This window comes from Scyliorhinus canicula, chromosome 6 (assembly GCF_902713615.1).
Source record: "Scyliorhinus canicula chromosome 6, sScyCan1.1, whole genome shotgun sequence".
Lineage (NCBI taxonomy): Eukaryota > Metazoa > Chordata > Chondrichthyes > Carcharhiniformes > Scyliorhinidae > Scyliorhinus > Scyliorhinus canicula.
Window position 1 is genome coordinate 4404844 of NC_052151.1, and position 15117 is coordinate 4419960.

A 15117-nucleotide genomic window follows, 5' to 3' on the forward strand; every position below is an offset into this window, starting at 1 on the left:
GTCCTTTGTTTGGGGTGAGCTTTGCTCTTCCCCTGCTTCCCTACAGTGGGGCTGAGCTTCTGGTGAGTGAACAGAAGAGTGCAGCACCTGATGGGCCACTGATCGAGTTTGGCCATACCCATCCCACTGATGGGTCAGCTGTGGTCTGAGGGTTTCCAAGAGGCCGCCTGGCTGGGCTCCCAAATAACCAGAGATCTGTGAACATTTGAGGATACAGTGAGCAGTCAGGAGAGTGAGCAGCCAGGTGTGTCACCTGTACCAAATGGGTGCATTTAAAACAAATATTTCAGCAATGGCAGACTGAGCAAAGCCTCCCCGATCCGGATGGGGTTACCTGAATCCACTGAGCTACTACTGGGCTATCACTGAGCTCCCTGTCACTGCCCCCCACCCCCTTCCCCCTTGACTGCCCTTGACATCAAGGCAGCATTTGACCAAATGTGGCATCAAAGAACCTTAGCTAAACTGAGTCAATGGGAATCACTTTCCATTGGTTGGTGTCACACATGACACAGAGGAAGATAGTTGTGTTTGCTGGAGGTCAATCATTTCAGTTCCAGGACATTGCTGCAGGAATTCCTCAGGGTAGTGTCCTTGATGAAACCACCTTCAGCTGCTTCATCATAGACCTTTCTTCCAAAGTAAGGTGAGAAGTGGGAAAGTTCACTGATGATTGCAGAATGATGAGTGAGACTCTCATATACGTAACCAGTTCGTACCCATGTGCAGTAAGATCTGGACAGCATTCAGGCTTGGACCGATATGTAGCACGTTACATTCACGTCACATAAGCGTTAGGCAATGACCATCTCCAACCATCTCCTGTTGACATTACAATTATTAAATTCTCCACGATCAACATCCTGGGAGTTACCATTGACCATATACTGGACCAGCCATACAAATACTGTGGCGACCAGAGCAGGTCAGAGGCCGGGAATCCTGCAGCGAGTATCTCAGCTCCTGACTCCCCAAAGCCTGTCCTCCATCTACAAGGCACAAGTCAGAAGTGTGATGGAATATTCTCCACTTGCCTGGATGAGTGCAGCTCCAACAACACTCAAAAAGCTCAACACTAACCAGGACAAAGGAGCCCATTTCATTGGCACACCACCCGCCACCTTCCCCAACACTCACTCCCTCCATCACCAATACAGTGGGAACGGTATGAGCCATCTACAGCATTCCCCCATCCGCCACCTTCCCCAACACTCACTCCCTCCATCACCAATACAGTGGGAACGGTATGAGCCATCTACAGCATTCCCCCATCCGCCACCTTCCCCAACACTCACTCCCTCCATCACCAATACAGTGGGAACGGTATGAGCCATCTACAGCATTCCCCCATCCGCCACCTTCCCCAACACTCACTCCCTCCATCACCAATACAGTGGGAACGGTATGAGCCATCTACAGCATTCCCCCACCCGCCACCTTCCCCAACACTCACTCCCTCCATCACCAATACAGTGGGAACGGTATGAGCCATCTACAGCATTCCCCCATCCGCCACCTTCCCCAACACTCACTCCCTCCATTACCAATACAGTGGGAACGGTATGAGCCATCTACAGCATTCCCCCATCCGCCACCTTCCCCAACACTCACTCCCTCCATCACCAATACAGTGGGAACGGTATGAGCCATCTACAGCATTCCCCCATCCGCCACCTTCCCCAACACTCACTCCCTCCATTACCAATACAGTGGGAACGGTATGAGCCATCTACAGCATTCCCCCATCCGCCACCTTCCCCAACACTCACTCCCTCCATCACCAATACAGTGGGAACGGTATGAGCCATCTACAGCATTCCCCCATCCGCCACCTTCCCCAACACTCACTCCCTCCATCACCAATACAGTGGGAACGGTATGAGCCATCTACAGCATTCCCCCATCCGCCACCTTCCCCAACACTCACTCCCTCCATCACCAATACAGTGGGAACGGTATGAGCCATCTACAGCATTCCCCCATCCGCCACCTTCCCCAACACTCACTCCCTCCATCACCAATACAGTGGGAATGGTATGAGCCATCTACAGCATTCCCCCATCCGCCACCTTCCCCAACACTCACTCCCTCCATCACCAATACAGTGGGAACGGTATGAGCCATCTACAGCATTCCCCCATCCGCCACCTTCCCCAACACTCACTCCCTCCATTACCAATACAGTGGGAATGGTATGAGCCATCTACAGCATTCAGTGCAGCAACTCACCAAGGCTCCTTCAACAGCATCTTCCAAACCCGCAACTTGTAACACCAAGAAGGACAAGGCCAGCTGATGCATGGAAATCCCATCCCATCACCGACAAATTCCTTTTCACTCACACACCACCCTAACTTGGAGCTACAGTCGTTCCTTAGCCGTGACTCGGTCAAATCCTGGAACTCACTTCCTAACAGAACTGTGGGTATATCCACACCACATGAACTGATTCAAGAAGGCAGTCATGACCACCTTCTCATGGGCAATAACCGAACTCCCACATCCCATGCAAGAATTGTTTTAATTGCCTGGTCCAGAGGCCACCCATTTCCAGGAGGTACGCAATGGGATCAGCTGGTCCGGCTGCCTGGTCACCTCTTGCAATTGGGTGGCAATGTGGGGGCTTGTAAGTCTGAAAGAAGCAGATAGCAAAGTGCTTTTTGTGGGTCCTCTGCTCTTCTTGACTACAAAAGGAAAGTTAAAGAATAAGCTACCGTTTGCATCTCCTCTACCCCTGCCCCACCACCTACCCTTAGTGGGAAAGTCACAGTGACATAACTGGAGCTGACATGGACATGCAGTCATGGACCCCACTATCCAAACCGCTTGTTCAGTATGACAGATTATTGCAATTTCAGGATATGTAAGTAACCCGAGTAGTTCTTTTAGCCCGTGCATCCAGCCTCGACAGGGCAGCTAGATTTAAACCTCCCTCCCCACCTTTGACTTGTTTTTTATTGGGTGATGCACTATCAATTACGACGAGATGAGAGTAGAATGTAATCGAGGCTTTATTACACAGAGATGTGTGGTCTCCTACAGCAGCTGACGAAATGGCTGCTGTACGGAGAGCACACATATTTATACTCCGCCTACTGGGCGGAGCCAGCAGGCAGAGATCTACCCCCGTACCTGTAGTACAGGGGCCTTACCGTAAAACCCATATATACAGTATAATACATCAGTGGTGACTCCCACATTGGGCCTACCTTGCCTCCTCCATCCCTACAGCCCAGGCCTTGCCTTATGTTCTTCCCACACTGACCTTCCACACAATTTGCCATTCAATACAAACCGTGGCGATCTGGTTGTGACCTCATTTCCCTACCCCCCTATAATCCTCCACGCCCTTGTCGATCACAAATCGAGCTAACTGTGCCTTGAATAAATTAAAGTGAGCCAACTTCCACTGCTTTCTGAGGAAGAAAATTTCACACGCTAACAACCTTCTGACAGAAAAGAAATTCTCCTAATCTCAGTCTTATAAGGGATACCTCTTATTTTTAAATAATGTCTCCTAGTTCTAATCTTCTCCGCATGAGGAAATGTGTTCAGGGTTATCCACCTTATCAAGTCCCTTCAGAACCTTTATTGTTACTTATTCTTCCACACATGGCTTGGTCATTGTCGGCTAACATTTATTGACTATCCCTAATTGTCTTTGAGAAAGTCTTATATATTTCTGTCCGATCACCTCTCATTCGTCTCAACTCCAATAGGCATCGTCCCAATCTGTTCAAGCTTTCTTGATAAGATAAGCCCTTCATCCCAGGAATGAGTTGAGTGGACCTTCTCTGAACTGCGTCTGATGCATTTTATAAACTTTTTAAAATTAAAAAAACAGAACCGAACACAGTATCGCAGGTGCGGCCTCACCACGGCTCTGTGGAGCTGCAGAAAAATGTCCCTATTTTTATATCCCATTCCAATTACAATAAATCGCAAGTCCATTTGCCTTCCAATTCACTTGCTGTACCTACACACTACCTTTTTACGATTTGTGTGCCAGGACACCCAGATCCCTCTGTTCCTCACAGTTCTGCAATCTCTCCATTTAAATAATAAACTTTTCTATTCTTCCTGCTGAAGTGAGCAAGTTCACCCTTTCCCACATTATATTCCATCTGCTAACTTTTTGCCCACTCATTTAACCAGCCGTCATCTCTTTGCAGACTTGTTGCCCCCTCCTCACCTGTCACATGCTCCTTGACATCTCTAGTCAACCATGAGTAGTGCTTTAGATGGCTAATTCCAGTAAATGTAATAAACAAGTTGCATTTGTCATTTACCTGGGCTCCAAGAATTCTTCCGTTTCCATTTCACTTTCAGTAAAAGCTAAAAAACAAATGACAACAAAAACTTATTAAGATCTGAAGAGGCAACCTCCCTGAATACAGCCACTAAACAAATAACCTGTTCATTATTTGTTAGTTGAATTTTTCCCCAATATAATTCTGTGGTTACCAGTTTAAATAAATGGCACCCAGTTGGCACCAGCAGTGCTAAGACACCAGCCTTCCCAAAGGGCATGCAGCTGGGGGAGCCTCCGATCCCTTTTGACACCCCCACAAGTGCCTTCCGTCTGGTCCCCGTAAGTGGGGACCAGCACCAAACAGTGCTCGCCAAGCTCGCTGAAGCGAAGGGGTTGAATCCCAAAGCCTCAGGTACTTCGGGAATCTACACATTAGTAAGGATTACTGCCTTGCTCTAATATGCAGATTTGCCAAAAAGTAATCCCGCCCATTGTGGGCAGGATTCACCTCCAAAGTCTTGCGAGATTGCGTTGAATCTGGAAAAGCATTGCAAGCCGATAGATCCCGGGAGTGGGGTCTCCCGGCTTTCAACAGCCAAGTTGCTTTTTGATAAGAATCTTTATTAGTGTCACAAGTAGGCTGACATTGCAATGAAGTTACTGTGAAAATCCCCTAGTCGCCACATTCCGACGCCTGTTCGGGTACACAGAGGGAGAATTCAGAATGGCCAATTCACCTAACAGCACTGTCTTTGGGGACTTGTGGGAGAAAACCGGAGCAACTGGGGGAAACCCACGAAGACACAGGGGGAACGTGCAGACACTGCAGACAGTGATCCAAGACGGGAATCAAACCTGGGACCCTGGAGCTGTGAAGCAACAACACTGTGCTGCCCATTTTCCGGCACAGCGTGGCCAGAGGATCGAGCTCAACATCAGAACTGAATACACCCACCCACCCAAATGAAGACAGTTACACACATAAGTACACACCAACAAACAAAACACCAACACTCACACCTACATACACACTCGAATAAACACCCAATACACAAACACACACCCACACTAACACCCACCCACACCAACACACACCCGAATAAACACCCAATACACAAACACACACCCACACTAACACCCACCCACACCAACACACACCCGAATAAACACCCAATACACAAACACACACCCACACTAACACCCACCCACACCAACACACACCCGAATAAACACCCAATACACAAACACACACCAACACTAACACCCACCCTCACCAACATACACACCCGAATAAACACCCAATACACAAACACACACCCACAGTACACCCACCCACACCAACACACACACCCGAATAAACACCCAATACACAATCACACACCCACACTAACACCCACCCTCACCAACACACACACCCGAATAAACACCCAATACACAAACACACACCCACAGTACACCCACCCACACCAACATACGCACACCCAAATACACAAACACACCCACACTAACACCCACCCTCACCAACACACACACCCGAATAAACACCCAATACACAATCACACAGCCAGACTTTTGCTGTCCTTATCTGAGGAAGGATGTTCTTGCTGTGGAGGGAGAGCAGCAAAGGTTTACCCGGCTGATTCCTGGGCTGGCAGGACTCTCACATGAGAGAAAGAAGATTTAAATTAAAGAAGGAACAAGAAATGGTCAAGTTTCCTGACTGTCAGTGATTAACTGCAATTACCAGGTAGATATTTAACTGGATTATATCTACCTTCCTGTTTGAGTACATTAACAACACAAGAGTCTGGTTGGTGCGGTCTGATGTTACCCTATAGATTTTTCCTTCTGTGGGAAATAGGCATCAAGATATAGAACATAGAACACAGAACAGTACAGCACAGAACAGGCCCTTCGGCCCTCGATGTTGTGCCGAGCCATGATCACCCTACTCAAACCCACGTATCCACCCTATACCCGTAACCCAACAACCCCCCCCCCCAACCTTACTTTTAGGACACTACGGGCAATTTAGCATGGCCAATCCACCTAACCCGCACATCTTTGGACTGTGGGAGGAAACCGGAGCACCCGGAGGAAACCCACGCACACACGGGGAGGACGTGCAGACTCCGCACAGACAGTGACCCAGCCGGGAACTGAACCTGGGACCCTGGAGCTGTGAAGCATTTATGCTAACCACCATGCTACCGTGCTGCCCATGGGGCAATCAATCTACAATGAAATGAAAATGAAAATCGCTTATTGTCACGAGTAGGCTTCAATGAAGTTACTGTGAAAAGCCCCTAGTCGCCACATTCCGGCCCCTGTCCGGGGAGGCTGGTACGGGAATCGAACCGTGCTGCTGGCCTGCTTGGTCTGCTTTAAAAGCCAGCGATTTAGCTCAGTGAGCTAAACCAGCCCCTCCCCCAAACCAAACCCCCCCCCGGCCCCTTTTCATACCAGCAGCATGAGGCCAAGGAGATATTGGGCTGGATTCTCCGTTTGCAGACGGCAGAATCGTGAAACGCGATTGGGCGGAGAATAGCTTCCGAGGCCGAAATCGTGGTAGGCTCCGGTTTTACACCAGATCGAATGCCCTGGCATCCCCAAAATGGCGTAAATGTGCCGCTCACCGCGTGGCTGAAAGTACAGTAGGCATTATTGTACCTGTAGTGTCTGGGAATGTACAATCCATTTCTCTTGAATCTTCAGAAATATGTGCCTGTTGTAAGATCCCATTTTTAAAAGCCAAGCACGTGCGATTAAAGGCTCGGCATTTAGACTTTGTGCTCCTTCGATAAGGGATTTCATGTTCTGATGGAATGTCAAGGATTAGATTTGCAATGAACACTGGTGCTATTTTCTGCATCTGTACTTCAATGTCTTTGATTATCTGCAGAACATATATGAACCACACATCATTTAGCAGATCAGTGTCACATAACATAATGCAGCATTTACTTGTAACCTTTTGAAAGAGCAAGAGTCTACACCGAGTGTAAAAGTTATATTTTATAATAACTATTATTTTCAGCTCCAGTAATTCACAACTGTAATGATATGTACATTGTCAGGTTAGTGAAGGGTTAATTATTACATCTCTGTGTAATTCAAACACGAGAGGGCACCACAATTTTTCTGTACATAAATCAGACCACGAGGGAATTCTATATTAGTGTAAGGAGAAAGCATCAGAACTGCATTAGGGGAAGATTAGATTCGACAGAATTAACATGAGACTGGATCATAGTGTAGTTACTGACTATTTAGATTATTGAGTACTGCTAGACAGATTCAATATTACTTAATTATTATCTGTAGCTCAGTCGAGTGTGCGAACTTCATTTAATCAATAGTTTTATACTAAATTAGTTTTGTTTCAATGTTATGATTGAACATAGAACATAGAACAGTACAGCACAGTACAGGCCCTTCGGCCTACGATGTTGTGCCTACCATTTATCCTAATCTATGTTGATAGAATTTACAGCGCAGAAAGAGGCTATTCGGCCCATCGAGTCTGCACCGGCCCTTGGAAAGAGCACCCTACCTAAGCCCACACCCCCACCCTATCCCGTAACCCAGTAACCCCACCCAACCCAACCTTTTTGGACACTAAGGACCATTTAGCATGGCCAATCCACCTAACCAGCACATTTCTGGGCCCTGGCACCCGGGAGGCAACATAGCTTCCGGGAGTCTTGCTCGCGACCACAGAATCTCCTATTTATTCCCCTAACCATTGAGTCTCCTGTCACTATTGCTTTTCTATTACCCACAGGGATATCGGCCTCCAGGACCCATACAGCTCCGGGTTCTTGCCCCTTCAGAATCAGCGGAATCGTGGCCTGTGACGTCATCGGGGGCAGCACCCCTCTCTCCCTTGCCTCATTGAACATCCTCACCAACACCAGCCCCAATGTCCGAGATAACTTTTTATAAAATTCCACTGGGAACCCGTCCGGCCCCAGGGCTTTACCCGAATTCATGGCCTTCCAACCCGATCGGGGCCCCCAGCCCTTCTACCAGCTCCCCCCCAAAGAAGTGCATCATCCCCTCCGCCCGCTGGGGGTTCCGACCGAGACGGCCTACTGTAGAATTCCTTATATGCCTTATTCACCCCTGCTGAATCTCCAACCAGGTTCCCATCTCCGTCATTTACTTTCTCTATCTCCCTGGCTGCCTCCCTCTTTCTAAGCTGCTGTGCAAGCATTCTGCTGGTGTTCTCTCCATGCTCATAGATCGCCCCTCTTGCCTTTCTCAACTGCTCCACTGCCCTCCCTGTGGTTAACAAGCTAAACTCCGCCTGTAGCCTCTGCTGTTCTCTTCAAAGACCTGTCTCTGGGGTCTCCACATACCTCCTATCGATCTGTAGTATCTCCTTTACCACTCGGTCCGTCTCTGCCCTGTCCACCTGCTCCCTATGGACCCGAATCGAGACTAACTCCCCTCTGACCACCGTCTTCAGTGCTTCCCAGACCACCGCTGCTGAAATTTCCCCGTGTCGTTGACCAGCGGGTAGTTCTGAATACATTTCCTCAGCCGCTCACACACCTCTTCGTCAGCCAAAAGTCCCAGATCTAACCTCCAGTGCGGGCGCTGGTTACTGTCTTTACTAACCTGCAAGTCAACCCAGTGCGGAGCATGGTCTGCGATTGTGATCGCCGAGTACCCCGTGTCCACCACCCCTGCCAGTAAGGCCCTGCTCAAAATAAAGAAATCGATCCGGGAGTACACTTTATGCATGTGTGAGTAGAAGGAGAACTCCTTCACCCTCGGCTGCCCAATTCTCCATTGATCCATCCCCCCATTAGCTCCATGAAACCTTTTAGTTCCTTTGTCATTTCTGGCACCCTGCCCGTTTTCGAGATTGACCTGTCCAAGCCAGGGTCAATAACTGTGTTGAAGTCCCCTCCCATGACCAACCTGTACGAATCCAGGTCCGGTATCTTCCCCAGCATCCTCTTTATAAACTCCACATCATCCCAATTTGCCGCATACACATTTACTAATACCACCTGCACCCCCTCCAGTTTCCCACTGACCATAATGTACCGACTTCCCACATCCGAGATTATTCTGCCCGCCTCAAACACCACCTGCTTATTGATCAGCATCGCAACCCCTCTAGTCTTTGAATTTAGTCCCGAGTGAAAGACCTGACTGACCCAGCCTTTCCTCAATCTAATCTGGTCAGTTACTCTAAGGTCCACCTCCTGCAACATTACCACATCCGCCTTCAGTCCCCTAAGATGCGCGAACACACGTGCACTCTTGACCGGCCCATTTAAGCCTTGAACGTTCCAGGTGATCAGCCTAGTTGGGGGGGCTCATTGCCCCCCCCCCTTCGCTGATAAACCATCCCCTTTTTTGGGCCCACCTCCAGCCCATGCTCTGCGCCTCCACCGGCCCGCACCCAGACAGCCTTCGCACCCAACCTCTTCTCTGTCCATTGGCACAAGTCCCTCCCTCGTCAGCAGAACATTTACCCCCCTCCCCCCCAGTAACAACACTCTGTAACCCAACCCCTTTGATAAACCGAACATGTGCACACCCCCAACGACACTTCCATGAGCTCGCCCACCCAGCTAGCTTGGTGGCCCCCATCCCTGGTGCCGGATAGTCTCCCACCTATTGTTCCCGCTCCACCCTCCCCCTGCTCATACAAACCTACTCAAACATCAAACAATTCCCACACAATTGCCCGACAGAAAAACAACAAAATCTACAAGCACAACCACAAGCACACCTCCATCCCCAACAGTGTAAATGAAAACCTCAACTCACTCAGCACTGCCGCTGGTCCCAAATCAATACAGAAGGCATTGCAAACAGCTTCCACAAAACGCAAAACAAGAAACTTTTTTTAAAGAACAGGAAAGCAAAAAAAAAAATGAACGTTGCAGCAAAGTTCAAAAGTTCTCAGTCCACCACCAGTTCTTTCCTTTTCACGAAGTCCAGCACGTCCTCAGGCGACTCAAAATAAAAGTGCTGTTCCTCATACGTTACCCAGAGACGGGCCGGATACAACAGTCCGAACTTCACTTTTTTCTTAAGAAGGATCGACCTAATCTGGTTGAAGCCTGCTCTTCTCCTGGCCGCCTCCACACTCAGGTCTTGGTAGACCCGCAGGATACTATTGTCCCACTTACAGCTCCGTGTCTGCTTGGCCCACTGTAGAATGCGCTTCTTATCCAAGTACCTGTGGAATCTCACCGCCATTGCCCTCAGAGGATCTCCCATTTGTTGCTTCCTCGCGAGTGCTCTGTGAGCCCTGTCTACCTCCAAGGGTCGGGGGGATGCCCCATCCCCCAGCAGCTTCACAAACATCTCTGCGATGTATGCCCCAGCGTCTGCTCCTTCGGACCACTCCGGGAGCCCAACGATTCTCAGGTTCTGCCGGCGGGACCTATTCTCTATGTCCTCCACCTTCTCCAGGAGCTTCTTTGGGCAGCACGGTAGCATAGTGGTTAGCACAATTGCTTCAGAGCTCCAGGGTCCCAGGTTCGATTCCCGGCTTGGGTCACTGTCTGTGCGGAGTCTGCACGTTCTCCCTGTGTGTGCGTGGGTTTCCTCTGGGTGCTCCGGTTTCCTCCCACAGTCCAAAAATGTGCAGGTTAGCTGGATTGACCATGATAAATTGCCCTTATTGTCCAAAATTGCCCTTAGTGTTGGGTGGGGTTGCTGGCTTGTGGGGATGGGGTGGAGGTGTGTACTTGGGTAGGGTGCTCTTTCCAAGAGCCGGTGCAGACTCGATGGGCCGAATGGCCTCCTTCTGCACTGTAAATTCTATGATTCTTCTGCTGGTCTCTCAGCATCCCCACCTCCAACTCCACCGCAGTTTGATGTTCCTCGTGCTCAGCCAGCGCCTTCTCCACCTTCTGGATTGCCCGATTTTGGGCATCCAATCTAAGCTCCAGCCGCTCAATTGACTCTTTTATCAGGTCCAAGCAGTCCCGTTTCTGCTCAGCAAAGCCTTCCTGAATAACTTGCATCAGCAGCTCCGTTGACCACTGGGTCGACAAACCAGAGGTCCGGTCCTCCGCCATGCTGTGTCCTGCTGAAGCTTCAGCCCAAGCCTCCTCTGTCTTTCGGTTTCTGCCTTTACGAACACATCTAGTCCTTCTCTCCATGCACCAATGTGGGAATTCAGTACACAATTGTCTCTGTCATCAGTTTTACAATTCAAATGCGGTAGAAAATCGGGGAAAAGGTCCGAAAGTCCGACCCGAGTGGGAGCCAGCAATTGTGCGACTTACTCCTTCATAGCCGCCAACGGAAGTTCCTCTCCGTAGTTTAGGTAAACCAGGAAAAGAACATAGAACATAGAACAGTACAGCACAGAACAGGCCCTTCGGCCCTCGTTGTTGTGCCGAGCAATGACCACCCTACTCAAACCCACGTATCCACCCTATACCCGTAACCCAACAACCCCCCCTTAACCTTACTTTTATTAGGACACTACGGGCAATTTAGCATGGCGAATCCACCTAACCCGCACATCTTTGGACTGTGGGAGGAAACCGGAGCACCCGGAGGAAACCCACGCACACAGGGGGAGGACGTGCAGACTCCACACAGACAGTAACCCAGCCGGGAATCGAACCTGGGACCCTGGAGCTGTGAAGCATTTATGCTAACCACCATGCTACCCTCCTGCCCTAAGGATGCCCGACACACTCAATTTCTGAATGGTCTTGTTGAACTTTTTCATCATTGATTTTTCACTAGATGTTAAATTCATATCCATATTATGTATGAGACCAGAAACCCCTCCCCAGTACTGCCCTATCCCTGCCCCATTCCCATGGCTGAGGCCAGTTCCCCCTCCCCAGTGCAGCCCTATCCCTGCCCCATTCCCATGGCTGAGACCAGTTCCCCCTCCCCAGTACAGCCCTATCCCTGCCCCATTCCCATGGCTGAGGCCAGTTCCCCCTCCCCAGTACAGCCCTATCCCTGCCCCATTCCCATGGCTGAGGCCAGTTCCCCCTCCCCAGTGCAGCCCTATCCCTGCCCCATTCCCATGGCTGAGACCAGTTCCCCCTCCCCAGTACAGCCCTATCCCTGCCCCATTCCCATGGCTGAGGCCAGTTCCCCCTCCCCAGTACAGCCCTATCCCTGCCCCATTCCCTTGGCTGAGGCCAGTTCCCCCTCCCCAGTACAGCCCTATCCCTGCCCCATTCCCATGGCTGACATCAGTTCCCCCTCCCCAGTACAGCCCTATCCCATTCCCATTCCCATGTCTGAGACCAGTTCCCCCTCCCCAGTACAGCCCTATCCCATTCCCATTCCCATGTCTGAGACCAGTTCCCCCTCTCCAGTACAGCCCTATCCCTGCCCCATTCCCATGGCTGAGACCAGTTCCCTCTCTCCAGTACAGCCCTATCCCTGCCCCATTCCCATGGCTGACATCAGTTCCCTCTCCCCAGTACAGCCCTATCCCTGCCCCATTCCCATGGCTGACATCAGTTCCCTCTCCCCAGTACAGCCTTATCCCTGCCAAATTCCCATGGCTGAGACCAGTTCCAGTCCCCAGTACAGCCCTATCCCTGCCCCATTCCCATGGCTGAGACCAGTTCCCCCTCCCCAGTGCAGCCCTATCCCTGCCCCATTCCCATGGCTGAGGCCAGTTCCCCCTCCCCAGTACAGCCCTATCCCTGCACCATTCCCATGGCTGAGGCCAGTTCCCCCTCCCCAGTACAGCCCTATTACTGCCCCCATTCCCATGGCTGAGGACAGTTCCCCGTCCGCAGTACAGCCTTATCCCAGCCTCCATTCCCATGGCCGATACCAGATCCCTCTCCCCAGTACAGCCCTATCCCTGCCCCATTCCCATGGCTGAGACCAGATCCCCCTCCCCAGTACAGCCCTATCCCTGCCCCATTCCCATGGCTGAGACCAGATATGCCTCCCCAGTACACTTCTATCCCTGCCCCATTCCCATGGCCGATACCAGATCCCTCTCCCCAGTACAGCCCTCTCCCTGCCCCCATTCCCATGGCCGATACCAGTTCCGCCTCCCCAGTACAGCCCTATCCCTGCCCCATTCCCATGGCTGAGGCCAGTTCCCCCTCCCCAGTACAGCCCTATCACTGCCCCATTCCCATGGCTGACACCAGTTCCCCCTCCCCAGTACAGCCCTATCACTGCCCCATTCCCATGGCTGACACCAGTTCCCCCTCCCCAGTACAGCCCTATCCCTGCCCCATTCCCATGGCTGAGGCCAGTTCCCCCTCCCCAGTACAGCCTTATCCCTGCCCCATTCCCATGGCCGAGACCAGTTCTCCCTCCCCAATACAGCCCTATCCCTGCCCCATTCCCATGACTGAGACCAGATCCCCCTCCCCAGTACAGCCCTATCCCTGTCCCATTCCCATGGCTGAGGACAGTTCCCCCTCCCCAGTGCAGCCCTATCCCTGCCCCATTCCCATGGCTGAGGCCAGTTCTCTCTCCCCAGTGCAGCCCTATCCCTGCCCCATTCCCATGGCTGAGGCCAGATCCCCCTCCCCAGTACAGCCCTATCCCTGCCCCTTTGCCATGGTTGAGGCCAGTTCCCCCTCCACAGTACAGCCTTATCCCTGCCCCCATTCCCATGGCCGAGACCAGTTCCCCTTCCCAGTGCAGCCCTATCCCTGCCCCATTCCCATGGCTGAGACAAGTTCCCCCACCCCAGTACAGCCCTATCCCTGCCCCATTCCCATGCCTGAGGCCAGTTCTCCGTCCCCAGTACAGCCCTCTCCCTGCCCCTTTCCATGGCTGAGAACAGTTCCCCCTCCCCAGTACAGCCCTATCCCTGCCCCATTCCCATGGCTGAGACAAGTTCCCCCACCCCAGTACAGCCCTATCCCGGCCACATTCCCATGCCTGAGGCCAGTTCTCCGTCCCCAGTACACTCCTATCCCTGCCCCGTTTCCATGGCTGAGAACAGTTCCCCCTCCCCAGTACAGCCCTATCCCTGCCCCATTCCCATGGCTGAGACCAGTTCCCCCTCCCCAGTACAGCCCTAGCCCTGCCAAATTCCCATGGCTGAGGCCAGTTCCCCCTCCCCAGTGCAGCCCTATCCCTGCCCCTTTGCCATGGCTGAGGCCAGTTCCCCCTCCCCAGTACAGCCCTATCCCTGCCCCATTCCCATGGCTGAGGCCAGTTCCCCCTCCCCAGTACAGCCCTATCCCTGCCCCATTCCCATGGCTGAGACCAGTTCTCACTCCCCAGTACAGCCCTATCACTGCCCCATTCCCATGGCTGAGACCAGATCCCCCTCCCCAGTGCAGCCCTATCCCTGCCCCATTCCCATGGCTGAGACCAGTTCTCACTCCCCAGTACAGCCCTATCCCTGCCCCATTCCCATGGCCGAGACCAGATCCCCCTCCGCAGTACAGCCCTATCCCAGCCCCATTCCCATGGCTGAGGCCAGTTCCCCCTCCCCAGTACAGCCCTATCCCTGCCCCTTTGCCATGGCTGAGGCCAGTTCCCTCTCCCCAGTACAGCCCTATCTCAGCCCCATTCCCATGGCTGAGGCCAGTTCCCCCTCCCCAGTACAGCCCTATCCCAGCCTCCATTCCCATGGCTGAGGACAGTTCCCTCTCCCCAGTACAGCCCTATCCCTGCCCCATTCCCATGGCTGAGACCATATCCCCCTCCCCAGTACAGCCCTATCCCAGCCCCATTCCCATGGCTGAGGCCAGTTCCCCCTCCCCAGTACAGCCCTATCCCAGCCTCCATTCCCATGGCTGAGGACAGTTCCCCCTCCCCAGTACAGCCCTATCCCAGCCCCATTCCCATGGCTCACACCAGTTCCCCCTCCCCAGTACAGCCCAATCTTTGCCTCATTCCCATGGCTGAGACCAGTTCCCCCTCCCCAG

At 51.9% G+C, this 15117-nt stretch overlaps 1 protein-coding gene across 1 annotated transcript in view; it reads right to left on the reverse strand.

Annotated features, from left to right (window-relative positions):
* LOC119966916 (dynein heavy chain 14, axonemal-like) overlaps nt 1-15117 on the reverse strand; it is a 1122002-nt gene that overhangs the window by 821150 nt on the left and 285735 nt on the right. Inside the window, exons 14-15 of the mRNA XM_038798874.1 lie at nt 6923-7148; nt 4290-4335 (exon numbers count right to left, since the gene is read on the reverse strand). Coding sequence (XP_038654802.1) covers nt 4290-4335; nt 6923-7148 — 272 coding nt within the window. The remainder of the gene's footprint in view (nt 1-4289; nt 4336-6922; nt 7149-15117) is intronic.